The sequence below is a fragment of the Micropterus dolomieu genome, linkage group LG10 (assembly GCF_021292245.1).
Source record: "Micropterus dolomieu isolate WLL.071019.BEF.003 ecotype Adirondacks linkage group LG10, ASM2129224v1, whole genome shotgun sequence".
Lineage (NCBI taxonomy): Eukaryota > Metazoa > Chordata > Actinopteri > Centrarchiformes > Centrarchidae > Micropterus > Micropterus dolomieu.
In genome coordinates, this window is record NC_060159.1 from 16,979,949 (window position 1) to 16,994,049 (window position 14,101).

Genomic DNA, 14,101 nt, shown 5'->3' on the forward strand with positions numbered 1-14,101 from the left:
AACGTTTAGAATTAGGCCTATAAGACATTTGCATTTAAGAAGAAGTGATGAGAAGGTTGACAGTAGAAAAAGTTTATGACAAAAGCAGCACTTACAACCAGACATAAAGAGCCAAACCTAAATATAGCCTTCTGTATGTTGGTCTTTATTGTTATTTATAAAAGCATGTTTCGAGCTTACGGAGTGCCCTTGAAAGCAGCACAGTCCCTCTGATGGCCCTGTCGCCATAGCGACGTTTACCTAAACAGACCGCGGCCAGACCTGCTTCATTTTAATATCTTCATCACAACAGCATTTAACAATTTCTATCAGTAACTTTTCACACAACATAACTTAATGCTAAATATGGAAGACATTGAGAAAGATACAGAAGAGGCGTCTGAACCCTGTGTGTTGTCTGAAAATCAGGAGGTTAAGAGCAGGTAACTCGGCTAGCTAACTCTGAAAAATGTGCTTAGTATGATAATAATAGCTAAGCTTATACTTTTTCATGCTGCATGGATAGACAACTTGATAGGCTATTTTAATAATAAAAACAACAAACATATTACTTATAATAGCGATGATTATTATCTATGGGTTAGTAGCCTAATACACTTCAGTTTTATCATGCTTAATTTTCAACAGCTAAACATACTGTAACACCTTAAGCTGATGATACACAGAGCAACTGTTAGAGCAATCGTGAAGGGCAACGTTGCCGTCAATGATAATGAGTAATGATTACTACCGTAATCCCTTTCACCCACCACTCCGCTATATGTTCAAAACATAGTCGGACTTGCCACTAGCAAGACTGCCCAGCAACATTGCTCAAAAAGTTGCCCTGTGTATCATCAGCTTTAGGGTCCCCACACAAGAGGCTGAGCAAGACCCCAGTGTGGAAGTCAAGGAGGAGGAGGCCTTGGAGAGCCAGTCTCAAGAGGAGAAGGTGGAGGAAGGTGAAAAGGTTTGCTAAGTTTCTAATTTTCGAAATCTTAATTTCGTTAATCAAAAGTCACCATCTTAATTGTATAATACGAATTATTTCACGTTCCCCAGAGATGAATGGTAATTCTATCTGAAATTATTGATCTCATTTTAGTTTAGTTTATTTGACATTACAAGAGGGGCGATATAAAATCACACACAGCTACATAGATGTCAAGGAAAACTTTCTATTGTGGTCCTTGAGGTCATACTACCAGCGATGTAACACAATAAATAACAATATCATCAACAGCCTAAACTCACTATAAATCAAACATCCAAAACATAAATGATAAACAGTTGAGTGGTTACTATACTAATATTTTCCCCAGACCTTAAAACAGTTTGCCTGATAATAACATTGTTTGTTTCTATTTTAAACCATTTTACGGTTTGTAAATCAGTCTGGACTTGACGTTTCTTATCAATGCTTTAATAATACCATGAAATAAACATAGGATTGTTTATGACAAAACCCCAAAAATGGGCAATAGGTAATGGTAAGTCAAAAATAACCACTGGTTATATTATTGTGATTATAGTGAGCTACTATTTTACTTGACAGCAATTTCCTGACTTGTACTCACACATAGGTAAAAACTAACTTAATTAGCAGTACTACAACATGAATAAAAACTGTCCTCTCGCAATCAGCTGGTCACTCCTCAAAGGATAATCAGCCTTCAGAGAGATTTGCCGACATTAGTGACCAACATCCAAACTGCAGCTGACGCCAGAGAGTCGATACGAAGGACAGAGTTGGAGGAAGCTCGCAGACTTAGGTAATTTTCTACTATTATCTCCTATACTAATGCTTTGTTTAAAACCAACAACCCTACTACATAGATTAAATGCAAAATAAAACCCACCAAGGGCTGTTTTATTTGCTACATCCTCCACACCATTTTGTCCATCTTCCCTCCTTTTTGCTACAATGTTTATCCATCTGGGTTCAGATTGGAGCGGCTGGAGAATGATGCAAAATCCAGCCGTGAAAAATTTGAGGAGATTACCAGACAGTGGTCGATAGCTAAGCAGAAGGTGATCCCTCAGGAGCTGCAGGAGGCCCTGAACAACCAGCAGCAGTTATGTGCTGCTCTCATAGAAGACAAGAAAAAACTCATAAATGACTTGCAACAGGTAAATCGATCAACAGTCAATCGATCAATCAATCAATCAATCAATCAGTCTATCTATCTATCTATCTATCTATCTATCTATCTATCTATCTATCATTCTATCATTTTATGACTTCCCATGTGTTGTCTGAACAGGAGCTGAAAGTTGGAGATGATCGCTATGTGAAGGACTTGAGGAAGCAGGCAGAGGAGCTGGACCTGATGATGGAGAGGATGGAGGACCAGATCAAAACCCTGACAAAGGCCTACAGGGAAGAACTGGCCCATATTGAGGTAGGACAAGATCTGGGTCAAGACACAGCTTGAAATAATTCATTCAGAGTCAATCTGCAAGGAGAATCAGATGGGTGGGGATTTTTGCATCAGTGAGCAACAGGGAATGAATTGTCACTGAAATATCTATGAACAACTATTAGAAGGATTGCCATAAAATTTTGTAAAGACATTCATGGAACCCAGAGTGAATGCTAATGACTTTGGTGATTCCCTGACATTTTATCTAGTGCCATCATCACCTCGAAAGTTTAATATCCAACATTTTGGTTTATGACCGAATACCTGTAAAACTCTCAGACTCATCTGTACTTGTGTTTAGTGCTAATCAGAAAATGTTAGCACGCTATAACACAGAACTAAAATGGTGAACATGCAAAACACTATACCTACTGAAAATTAGCATGTTAGCGCTTTCATTGTGAGCATGTTAACATGCTAAAGTTAGCATTTAGCCCAAAACAGAGCTGTTCCTAATTACAGACTTACAGAGTCACTAGCATGGATGTAGACTTTTAGTGTTGTTTATGCCACTGTTGTCATTCTTACTAATGGTTACACTTGTGTTGTTGGTAGAGAGTTTATCAGCAGGAAAGTGAAGTCTTACTCACAAGAGACAAGACCGAATGGGAACAATACATGAAGGAACTCTGGAATAAAGAGGTCAGGATAACTTAAATAAAAAACCAACACACACACAGAGTCATACTCACAGACTCAACTCTGTATCTAATGAAATCTAATCTATTTCTAGCTGGAGAGGCTGATGCAGAGGAAGAAGAAAGTGGAGGAGTATGAAGCGATAATTCACAATCTGATGTTGGAGACTACCGACAAGTACAGCGTCATCCAGCTAGAACAGAATGCAAAGTGGCAGGTTTGCACAAATATGAAGATGCACCTCGAAAGCTTATCTTTTGAATTAAGCTTTTGTGCTATGAGCTCTATCTTATCTAAAGTGTGGTCCTGATAAACACAGCAATTTCCTTTGATGTTTATTTAAATTGGAATGATAAAGAAAAGCTTTAGAAACCTGTAAAATAGCAGAAGTACTCAAATCTTAAATGTAAGTAAAAGTAAGTAAGTAGTGTAGAAATACTCTGTAACAAGTAAAAGTACAAAAGTATTAGCATACAAATATACTTAAAGTATCAAAAGTAAAAGTGCTTATTATGAAGAATGGTCTATGTTAGAATAATGTATAGTAGATTATTTGATTATCATTAGTGATGCATTAAAGGTTATTTATTAATTAATTAAATTAAATGTATTTAAATTAATTAACATTAATTTTTGAGTTGATTCAATTAAATGTATTCAAGTTTATGCATTTAAATTAAATTAACTTAAATTACAGTTTTTCTCAGTTGCTTTGGTACATTTCTCGAATCATCCTTAACATTTGCAAAACAGTAAGTGCATTTCTCGAAACAGCTAGTATAAACGGCACAATACAGTTGGTTACCTGCAAAAGCCCATAACTTGCTCAAAATCCTTAGTCTGTCTCTCAGAAGCAAATCTTTATGTCATTGAACTTGTCAGTGCCATCAGAACGACAAGTCCTTGTGTCTTGTTTATGAACAAGCAAGTCAAAATGTTTAGCCATCTTGTCAATAGAACAGTGTAGTCTGTAAGTATTTTCTGATGTACATATGCTTTGGCTAAGATTTTGATGTCAATGATTGAAAATGCACATGGCTGCACTTTTTTTGGTATATATCACTTTCAGCAGTACAAAGTTATACATTGCAGGAGAGGGAACAGGAATCACAGCTATGCTTTTACTGTTCGTACTGTAATTTGTTGACAGAGCATGTCATTGTAAGAAGAAAAGAAAGAGACAGGACTGTTGCCTGTTGTATCACAGATTCTCTTCCACATCACAACAGATATCTTCATCAATTCAGGACCCATTTACAAAAAAATTCTAATGGACATGCACATTCATATATATATATACGGAAGCCCTAATCAAATATTTTTTTTACTCATCATTTTCTCGTGATTTTGAGATAACCATAATGGTAATTATAGTGTGGTTTGTTGTATCATTGGTTAGCTCACTTGGTAGAGCATAGGACTTATAGGTTTAAGGTTGTGTGCTCAATTCTCACTGAAGACAAAATTTTTCTTTTTTATATTTTTCATAATCCTCTTCAACAAAGTTCTTATGAAAAGACTGTTTCACATGCTCACATTACTGTAAAGCACGTGCTGGACGATGTGCGTTCTTGGTCCACATCCATCAACCTATGGACTTTTCATTTCCCCATCATTCCCAGGCAGAGGAAATTCCTTCTCATTCAGGGGAATCCATGTAACATTACACATTTCCTGACAACTTTCGGAACCTTTGAAATAGCCGTCGGGAAATGTGTGATTGGATTCCCCTCAATTTCTTCATAACAAATTTGCTGAAGAGGATAATGCACACAAAAGAAGAAAAAGAAAGTCAACAAGAACAGGAATCGAACTGAGCCCTGTGCTCTACCAACTGAGCTAACCAGTGACACTGGTAATTGCTTTGAAATTATCCTAAAGAAATGTACCTGCCAGCCCCTGTATTCAGCTATGGTTTGTTATCTCGTGATCACGAGAAAATTAATTATCCCGTTCTCAGGGGAAAACAACATTCGCTTTATGTATATGTATATATATATATATATACATATATATTACTGCTTACTGTGTATTGTTACTGTTTACTGGTATTGAGTATTGGTATGAGTGTTGCTATTGTGATGTTGTTGTTGTCTATACTTACTTTGTTTATGGTCCTTAAGAAACAACATTTCGTTTAGCTATATACTTGTAGGCAAAGGATATGAATAAAGTATTTTAATTTTGATTTTTGATAACGTGTTCAACCATTTTGCATGTAGTGACAAATGCAATGAACTTATGCCTAGATGTTTTGGGGGGTAAGATTGTTCAACAGAGACTGGTATAATTCATTGTGATCAGCAGGACATAAGCAAATGATAATGTCGGAAACAGCAGACAATTGTACATAATTATTAAAGTTTGTCAAGTAATTTGCAATTTGTTCAAAACAATGAGAAAGTGCTTTTATGATGTGCACAAGTGACGAGATGATGTGGAGGTTGAACAATTAGTGTTGAGAATTTCAATTCTGATCTGAGAAATGCACCAAAGCGACTGAGAAAAACTGTAATTTAATACAATTCAATGTATTTGATTTAATGTGATTAAATCAAATTGATTTATTTGGAGTCAAAATTGTACTAAAGTACAATACTTGAGTAAATGTACTAACCAGTAGTAACTTTCCACCACTGGTAGATGGTGGTGGGGATTGTTGAAGGCCCTAAATCCCAGTCTCGCCTCTGCAGGTTCTGGAGAGAGAGCATCAACAGACGAAGGCCACCAGCATGATCGTGAAGCTAAAACAAATAAAGCAAAAGGATGAGGTAGCAGTGCAGAAATTCAGCCTGGCCCATATGAAAAGCAGGATCATCAGGTAGTATAGATTTTCTCTCTTTCTCTCTCTCTCTGTCTCTCTCTCTCACACACACACACACACACACACACACAGAGTTATATTTAATTAATTTACTTTTTGTTTCAGTCTGCAGACAGAGATGAAAAACCTAATGACTACGTATACCAGTGAGGAGAAACAGTTTACAAAGAGGAGCCGATATTTGTCAGAGGACTACAAACGCAACATCCAGCAATATGAACGAATACAGAAGAAGATAGAGTGAGTCATAATTATCACCTTAAAGTACCACTGACATACTGTATGGTTAACTTCCTATACATCTTAACTCGTCCTTCACTTCATGCAGACACTTTGCCGTCGCAGATGTCAGAAAATTTGAGGAGATGTGGCTAATGATAGAAGCAGAGATGAAGCAGCTAGTGGAGAGGGCTTTGGTCATTGACTCATTGATCTGCAAGCAGCACCTTGGTTTAGCCTGGGAGCGACCTTCTATGGCCTTCATGGAGCTCTCTGGTCCCATCCAGCCTCAGAAACAGGCCTGGAGACCTGCCCGCCAGGGTGTCTCCCAGTTGTTTCACACCGAGCAGGCTTTACAAAGTAATGAGAGAATGATGGATGCCTCAGTTGGCCCTAGGCTGGAGACTGACACTGAGAGCACGGACATGGAAATGTACAAGGAGGGGACAGCAGTTCAGAGTGAGAGCGGTGCAGAGGTGGAGGAGGAGAAGCTGTCAATGGAGACAATGAAGAAAGTGATGGAGCTTCTGTGTGATGAGGCGGTGAGAAAAAAGTCCAAGATTCATGTTTTATACACTAAAAGGAGACCATATGCATCTTAGTGTATATATTATATTAATGAAATAGTTAAGACATTTAGGGAGATACACTTTATATCCTGAGACTTTGATGAAAAGGTTAATACAACTCTGTTGTCTGTTAAATAGTTTTAATAGATGTTGTTGTCTTTGGGCAGAGCCAGCTAGCTGTTTCCCCCTGTTTCCAGTCTTTATGCTAAGCTAAGCTAACTGTGTTCTGGCTCCAGCTTCATCATTCTTCTCATCCAACTCTCGGCAAGAAACTATAATAAAAATAATAAATAAAAAAGTATATTTTCTAAAATTTTGAATATAGGATAGGATAGGTTCACAATTGTTCAAGTCTGTCTTAAAACAATAGTCAGGGGCCCATTAAACACTGAAGCTGGTTCTGCTTGTTTTAATCTTTCCTCCTGTTCATACTGGTCACTGAAATATCCTTTTCTGATGTGCTTCCAATAGAAGAGGTGGGGGACAACATCCACCAGTCTGAGTTAGAAAAATCAGTCTAACCCACACTAATTAGAGTTAGTTGGTATCTTCAGAAGTTTGTCCTCTTTGCATGAAGTTCCCTCTTTGTGTTTCCCTGGACAGTGTTTCATTGTTGAGCTGCAGTGTAGGGATAATAACACAAAATTACCTTTGATTTAGGGGTTGAATGTTAGCTGCAGTTTTCTAGATGCCCTTTAAATGTGCCCCAACCTGCTGCTGTGAAGCTTGCAGATGAGTCGTGGGTTACTTGAAAGGCTCTCCTGGCAAGCTGAAGTTGTTTGTGTGTGTTTGTGAATGCGTTACATACAGTATATGTATGTCAAAGTAAGGGTGAATAAATTAGCTTAATCGGTGTAATAAAGTTTTCCTTAGTCAAAATGCTAATGTTGGGGTGTGAAGTTAATGAGTATTAGTCACAAGGGCACAAAAATAAAATACTATGAATTTATGTGACAAGCATCTTCTACTTCCTATCTCAGGGCTTCCTCATGGACGATAAACTCCTTAAACTGCTGACTCCCCTGGAGAAAGAAGAACAGACTGTTGTGAAACTGGGCTCCCTCCTTAATGTGAGTTCATGTAGCGTAGTGCATCAGCACATTGTTCGACTGAATGCAGCGAATCCCCAACACCCAAACATGTTGTTTCCTTTTGCAGACTTTTGGGATTGAAGAGGAGGATGTGCCCAAGTTGGCCCATTTCTTATTTAAGTACAAACATCAGCAGAGAGAGCAGACTAAGGTGAGGAGGGAAAGAGATGCGAGGAGTGAAGTGGGTAGATGGATGCCATTTCCATTTGGAAAACAAGATGATGTAATTAGACCGTTAATATTTCTGCATCTTCTACCAGTGTTTTGTGTGCCTGCAGGATGTTTGTGTTGAGTCGGGTGAATCGAGCGGCAAGGCAGAGGAGGTGGAGACCAACTCTACAGGTCATCTGACCTCTGACATCATTGATCCTATCCATGTTGTGCCTGCTCTAAAAAGTTTCCTTGAGCAGCTTGTGAGGTCCAGGTAACGCATTTACTGAAATAGACAACCATCATTTAAACCACTTATTATGTACGTATCTCCATGGAAACAAAGGCTGTAGTATGCTTGTTAATTAGACTGTGTGATTTGAACATGAAATGATGTGATACAATTGTCTATATGACTATGTGATGCCAGTGTGTTCCTGGTACTTTCTAAGGAACAGCTCAACCCGCCAAAATCCCAGTTTTCACCATTCAGAAGCTCGGGATACTTCAGAGGATGAAGCCTACTGGGAGAGTATGGGCAATATAATCTCTGAGGACAGACTGAAACTTTGGGACGCAGCGGAGAACACACTAAAGAAGTACCAGTGAGTAACAACCATACACACACAACCCAACACCATCTGTACTCAAATGAGTGTTATTTTTTTCTTCTGTGTTTCCAGTGCGGTCCTGATGGAGATCTGTGAGCTCGTTCCTGAGATTCAGAGTCTGGAGCAGCAGAACACAGAGCTGAGGATGCTGCTGCAGCAGTCCCTCAACTCAAGGGTATGTGTTCATGTCTCTGTTATAGTTTTTTTTGTATGTGTCACTACCCTGAGAGGCAAGTGAGAAAAAAAAGTTCTGGTAAATCCATTTTGTAAGTCTGATCTAAATTGTTTTCTCTCCTGTGTTTATGACTTAAGAACAGGTGAAAAAAAGGTTTTGCCAGGATGAGTTCCTTTAAAATGTTTAATTTTACAAATTTATTCTAAAGCTTTATTGGTTAATCAATTAGGTAAATTGACAGAAAATTAAGAAAGTATTCTGATAGTTGATTAATGTGAAAATTTTCTGCATTTCTACATCACTGACATCTTTGATTCTCTGATAGGTCAGCACAGAAATGGAGATGCAGTAACCCATACTCAACTTGGAATCATCAGAACTGGGACAATATGTGTGTATGTGGAATCATCAGAGTATTTGTAAAATGATTTATATTCACAGCCCAATAAAGTCTGTATTAAATAGACTAGGTTTGCAGTTTTTATTTACAGCCTCAAAGAAAAAACAGTTTCTGTGGGATACAACGTGTAATACATAATAAGTACAGAGACATACAGTGTTTTTATCCAGCAGTGTTGAAGAGCTTGTGGCTGAGCTCTGAGGGCAGAGAGAAGAAGAGCAGAGCCAGGAAGAGCAGGCCCAGCGCCGCAGCCAGCAGCACCGCACAGTGCAGCTTGTAGTGTCTCCAGGCCAGGATACACACCGTCCTTATCGGGCTAAGCAGCCACGACATGCTGCCACTGGGACGACTGCACAGAGAGATTCAGAGATAAAATTTCCATTGTTTCCATGCAAAGAGTACCAAAGGTCACTTCAAGTAAAATAACTGAATGATATCTTTCTCACACAAGTAGTGGTGACCAAAACCTACAACTAATGTTTTGGTCACTGATAAAGACTGATAAAGAGCAGCACACACCCACCTCTCTGGGAAAATTTTATAGGAACCATCAGGGACTATCCCTTATGCAATGAATTAGTTAGGCCCAAATGGAGCTCTTTAGCACTATATTCACACACTAGTCGCTAACTTTGTCTGCCACTTGGTGCTGGGGAGGTAGCAGGTAATGTGTAGTGGGGTTTTTAGAGCTTGTTTGCTCAGTTAACACAGAAAACAATGCTATGTGAGTGAAATGAACAATGAGCTGAAAAGAATGCTTTAAAGCTACAGTAGGTAGAACTAAAGGGGAACTGCAGATTCAGGTGGTAACCATCTGTGGGTTCATCACTCTGAGTGACCCCTTTCACATACAAATAGTCATGATCCCTTGTGAATATCAAAATGTTGATTATAGCCACTTCAGTGATCTCAAACATGTTGTCCATAGAATTCAATTTATTTCAAATTGCCAAAAACAGGCAGAAAATAAATATTGCACACATTTACACAGATATACAAACACAAATTCATTGTAAAAACAGGCAGATTTAGTGCAAACAATAACTGTAATTGGTGAAACATATAGTCACAAAGACTGCAACACAGATGAGGTCACGCACAGGCAAATCTGAAGGGGAGTAACGGACACTGCAAACAACCGCCTTATAGGAGATCAACCCCGACCCTCTTTTACTACTCTACCTAAGTGCAAGATAACAGGGTTGTTGATGTGGTTTGTGTCGAGCCGGAAAGACATTCATGCCAACACATGACCTCTGTGGTCAGTTATCACAATGATGCATGCTTATTGACATAAAGAATCCTTTTTGGTCGAAAACAGTAACAGTAACTTTTCAATTAGACTTAGTCCAATGATATTTGCAAATTATTTGTCTCCTGTGAGGGTTTTTTTCAGCAGGGATTCTGACCCAGGACCGTGAACTGAAGAGCATTTACACACTTGCACAAAATATGGGAATACTAACGAAGCATTCTGAGAGAATTGGCTGAGCTGCGCTTTTACATCTACATATTAATTATAAAAAAAGGGATAAAACAGTTTGTCATAATAATTACTTGCAAATACAGTTTGATTCAAGTCTGACTTGATAGCTTTGACCCAAGGGATTAAACATTTAGCGTTGCAGTTTAACTAAACCCCCGTAGAAGGCTTATTCATTATTTAAGTTATTCTGAAGTCAACTTGTTCTATGTCTCATTGAATTTCATTAGGAAAATAGACATCTTTTGTTTCTTCATTATTATTCTTGAAATGTGCAAAGACAGCAAGAGCTATAATAGTTTTTATAACATGGTAACACTTTGCTTTAACCCACATAGTCAGCATTTATGAGGAGTACATAAGCACTGAATGAATGATAATTTAGTTATAAGCAGATTTAAGTGTTTATTCATGTATTTCTCAACTACAGCTCCTCTTGTGGGCACCCATAAGTGGAGGCTGTGTAAACAGAGTAAAACACAGTCTTCACAGGAGAAGTTAGAATAGCTGACAAGTACTGTACATTAATAAACACTTAAAATGTCATTATATCTGCTTTCATTTATTAATTGTATATATAGTGCTTAGACATGCTAAATACTTTGGGGGGGGGGTGGATAAGCAAAGTGTTGCCAAAAATATTGTTCCTTTTCTTCCATATTTACCTAAATCAACCGCAATTGTTGTAGCAGTAATGAAATATCTTATAGCATCACTTGAAATGAATTTCCATGCAATCGTCTGACCACACAACAACCGATTTTAGCTTAATAAGCTGTATAAACAGTTTAAGAAACATTCACTGTCATGTAACATTGCTTGAAAAGAAAAAGGTGTTACTTTGTGGGAAAGTGATTGCTTTTTAGTTCAGTACAAGGATGGAGTATTAGACTTGTTAGATGATTAGACAGTTAGTGTTTCTCATTTCTTTTTTGAGGGGTGGGTCTGCCTCTCTTGTCAGAGCGATGGTGGAAGGTGGTGAGCTATTTGTGACGATCAGAATGGATAAGAGAGGAGTTCCACAGCACCTTCTCCTCACCCTGCTTCTCCCCCTTGTGAGTTAGACTGAGGGAGACACCTCATGCTCTCCTTCTGGTTTGCGCCTGCAAGCCAGCGTCTGCCCTCTGTGTCCCCCTCATTCTCCCATCCATCCATCGTCGCATGTATCTGGCTGACCCCCCCCCCCCCCCCCCCCCCCCCCCCCCCCGCCCCCCCCCCCCCCCGCCCAGCAGCTTCTCAGGCCCCCAGCAGTTTCTTAACAAGGTAGCCCGGCATGCTGTAGAGGAAGAGGCCCAGCATGATGAGCAGCAGTAGGGCCAGCACGATCTTGATGATCAGCCACTTGTAGCGGTTGCACACCAGGTAGCGGATGGCTTTCAGCGGGCTCAGGAACCACAGGAAGGTAGTGTCTGGGCGACTGGAGGGAGGGATGAAGTAACGAATTTGATGAAGAAGGCATGCAGTTGGATGGAGGAGGGAGTTAATGAAGGGGTGAGTGATGGGGAGAGAGAAACGGGATGAAACATGGGACGAGTAAGAGAGAGAGAGAGAGAGAGAGAGAGAGAGAAAGCTGGCATTAGCGGTTAGTAAGCTGCATTTATGAGTATTATCTTTCACTACAACATGCTCACAACATTTCTATCAACATAATGTTCGAGAGGACTAATAGATCACATCACAAAGTTAAAGATGAACAATAAAAAACATATGATGGATGGATGGTTGACCAACAGCTGCAACACTGATGTTTTTCCATGGCAGTTTGTTTCTGGCCATTTTGGTGCCTTTAACCAGGCGCACATCGCACCTCTGGGGGGATTGAGCTTAGTGATATCTTATCTTAGTAACAATTTAAATGTATTTTGTTTAATTCAACTTAACCTGTCACCCATCATGTCACACACAGTATTCCCATTAGTAGTTAATAGTTAAAAAAATAACATTCAGGATATGATATGTAAAATACTGATTCATAATCCTGTGTGATTAAAACAGTATTCAGTGACCACATATTTAACATATTACATATTTACTTAAATTCATCTTAATTTTTTATTATTTATTCCCCTAAAATGCACATTATTAAAGCAATTTACATATGAGACCTACAGCTCTGCATTTGAAATAAATAAATAAAACTTGCTTCACCACTCACAGTATGTCACAGTGTCCTTGTGTTTGTGAAGTGTTTTGTATGGGAGCGCTTAATTATTTGTTTGCATGTTGACTTATCATGTACATGTATGTAAAAGTACATATATGAGATAATATGGCAACTAAAATTGAAATGTAAAATGTAGGCAGCTCTGCTCTCATCACTCACTGGCCCTTGCCGTCACATCCTGAACAAACACTGCTTTTGCAATATTTTGTAGAGTCACAATTCTAAATTTAGACTGTGCATCTGAAATGAATTACATAAAATGTCCTCTCGAGGTGGCGCCTTATGCTGCGTTTATGTCACATTAGTGTTCATGTCAACATCCAAGTTGTAATTATGACTTGGAAACTCAGACCTTTCTGGGTGTTTCCATAAATCCGATCTGGCATACAAAAATCAAACAAACAAGGCTGCCTGTCACCTAAAGTCTGTCGTTCAATGTTTGTTCTTATATTTTATAATTACATAATATTATTATGAGTATTGTGTTATATTTTCAGTACACAGTATTTTTAATCCTCACACAACTGATATACAAACATCTTGTTTTGCCCAAAGATGCGAATGCTTGCAAGTTGCATGGAAATCTTTCCCATATCTACATCCATCCAATGTGACGTGAACTCGGCATTTGGTGGCTCTCCAATGTGTATAAACGACCCTTTGTGTTTCCATACCAAACAGTTGGTCACTTCTAAGATGGCAAAAGATATTGGCTTGCGCAAAAGGTTGAGACAAGAATACAGCAAAGGATACACAACAGAGACTATTCTATAGCTGAGACAACAGAGGAGAGCAAAGGGAGAGACTACAAAGAAACTGAGTTTTGGCGGGACAGGAGAGGAGGAGCTACAGGTACGACAGGAGAATCCAGGAAGCAAAGGGGTTAAATAAAGAAGCAGAGACAGCGAGGAGGGGGCGGAGGCTACCAGCTCATCAGGCCCCCAGTATCTTCTTGACCAGGTAGCCAGGGATTGAGTAGAGGAAGAGGCCCAGCATGAGCAGCAGCAGTATCAGGCCCAGGACCTTGAGGATCAGCCAGCGGTAGTTGTGCCAGATGAAGTAACGAATGGACTTCAGAGGGCCCAGAAACCACATAAGACTGGTGTCCGGGCGACTTTGCAAAAGGAGGTAGAGAGGGAAGAAAAGAAAGGAATGCAGATGGAGGGCAAAAACGGGGAGAAAGGGTAAGGAGAAAGGGGGAGTCACACGCAGAAAAGAGGGGAGGGGAGAGACAGAGGGAGACAGTTGAAGAGATGGTAGGAGGAGAAACGTGTGTGAAAGTGTAACAGAGGCCTTCTGACAGTGCAAAAAGCAGTGACAGGTTCAAACAAGACCAAATCACATATCATATAATCAAAATATTATATAATATAA

At 39.1% G+C, this 14,101-nt stretch overlaps 2 protein-coding genes across 5 annotated transcripts in view; one reads left to right on the top strand and one right to left on the bottom strand.

Annotated features, from left to right (window-relative positions):
* The first annotated feature begins 220 nt into the window (after nt 1-220).
* On the top strand, nt 221-9,146 carry drc1 (dynein regulatory complex subunit 1 homolog (Chlamydomonas)). 4 transcript variants are annotated; one of them, XM_046060736.1, is made up of 17 exons: nt 221-422; nt 628-716; nt 841-949; nt 1,624-1,751; nt 1,926-2,109; nt 2,244-2,381; nt 2,958-3,044; nt 3,136-3,258; nt 5,735-5,862; nt 5,971-6,105; nt 6,194-6,626; nt 7,634-7,723; nt 7,812-7,895; nt 8,005-8,168; nt 8,347-8,499; nt 8,578-8,680; nt 9,006-9,146. In XM_046060736.1, exons 2-17 carry the CDS (start codon nt 655-657, stop codon nt 9,030-9,032), a joined length of 2,148 nt encoding a protein of 715 aa, XP_045916692.1. In that variant the 5' UTR covers nt 221-422; nt 628-654; the 3' UTR covers nt 9,033-9,146. The 4 variants fall into 4 exon arrangements, with proteins under 4 accessions (XP_045916692.1, XP_045916689.1, XP_045916688.1 ...); XM_046060733.1 differs by lacking the exon at nt 628-716 and having other exon boundaries at nt 8,353-8,499; XM_046060732.1 differs by lacking the exon at nt 628-716 and having other exon boundaries at nt 222-422.
* A 60-nt stretch (nt 9,147-9,206) lies between these two features.
* The window catches only part of otofa (otoferlin a), an 87,427-nt gene continuing 82,532 nt past the window's right edge, over nt 9,207-14,101 (bottom strand). Inside the window, exon 46 of the mRNA XM_046061150.1 lies at nt 9,207-9,429. Coding sequence (XP_045917106.1) covers nt 9,243-9,429 — 187 coding nt within the window. The 3' untranslated portion in view covers nt 9,207-9,242. The remainder of the gene's footprint in view (nt 9,430-14,101) is intronic.

Bases quoted from the DNA above. Each gene is read 5' to 3' on its own strand.
- drc1 (XM_046060732.1), top strand. From the start codon at position 337: ATGCTAAATATGGAAGACATTGAGAAAGATACAGAAGAGGCGTCTGAA. The intron at 950-1,623 runs GTTTGCTAAGTT...TCTCGCAATCAG, and splicing joins AGGTGGAGGAAGGTGAAAAG to CTGGTCACTCCTCAAAGGAT. The intron at 7,896-8,004 runs GTGAGGAGGGAA...ATCTTCTACCAG, and splicing joins AGCAGAGAGAGCAGACTAAG to TGTTTTGTGTGCCTGCAGGA.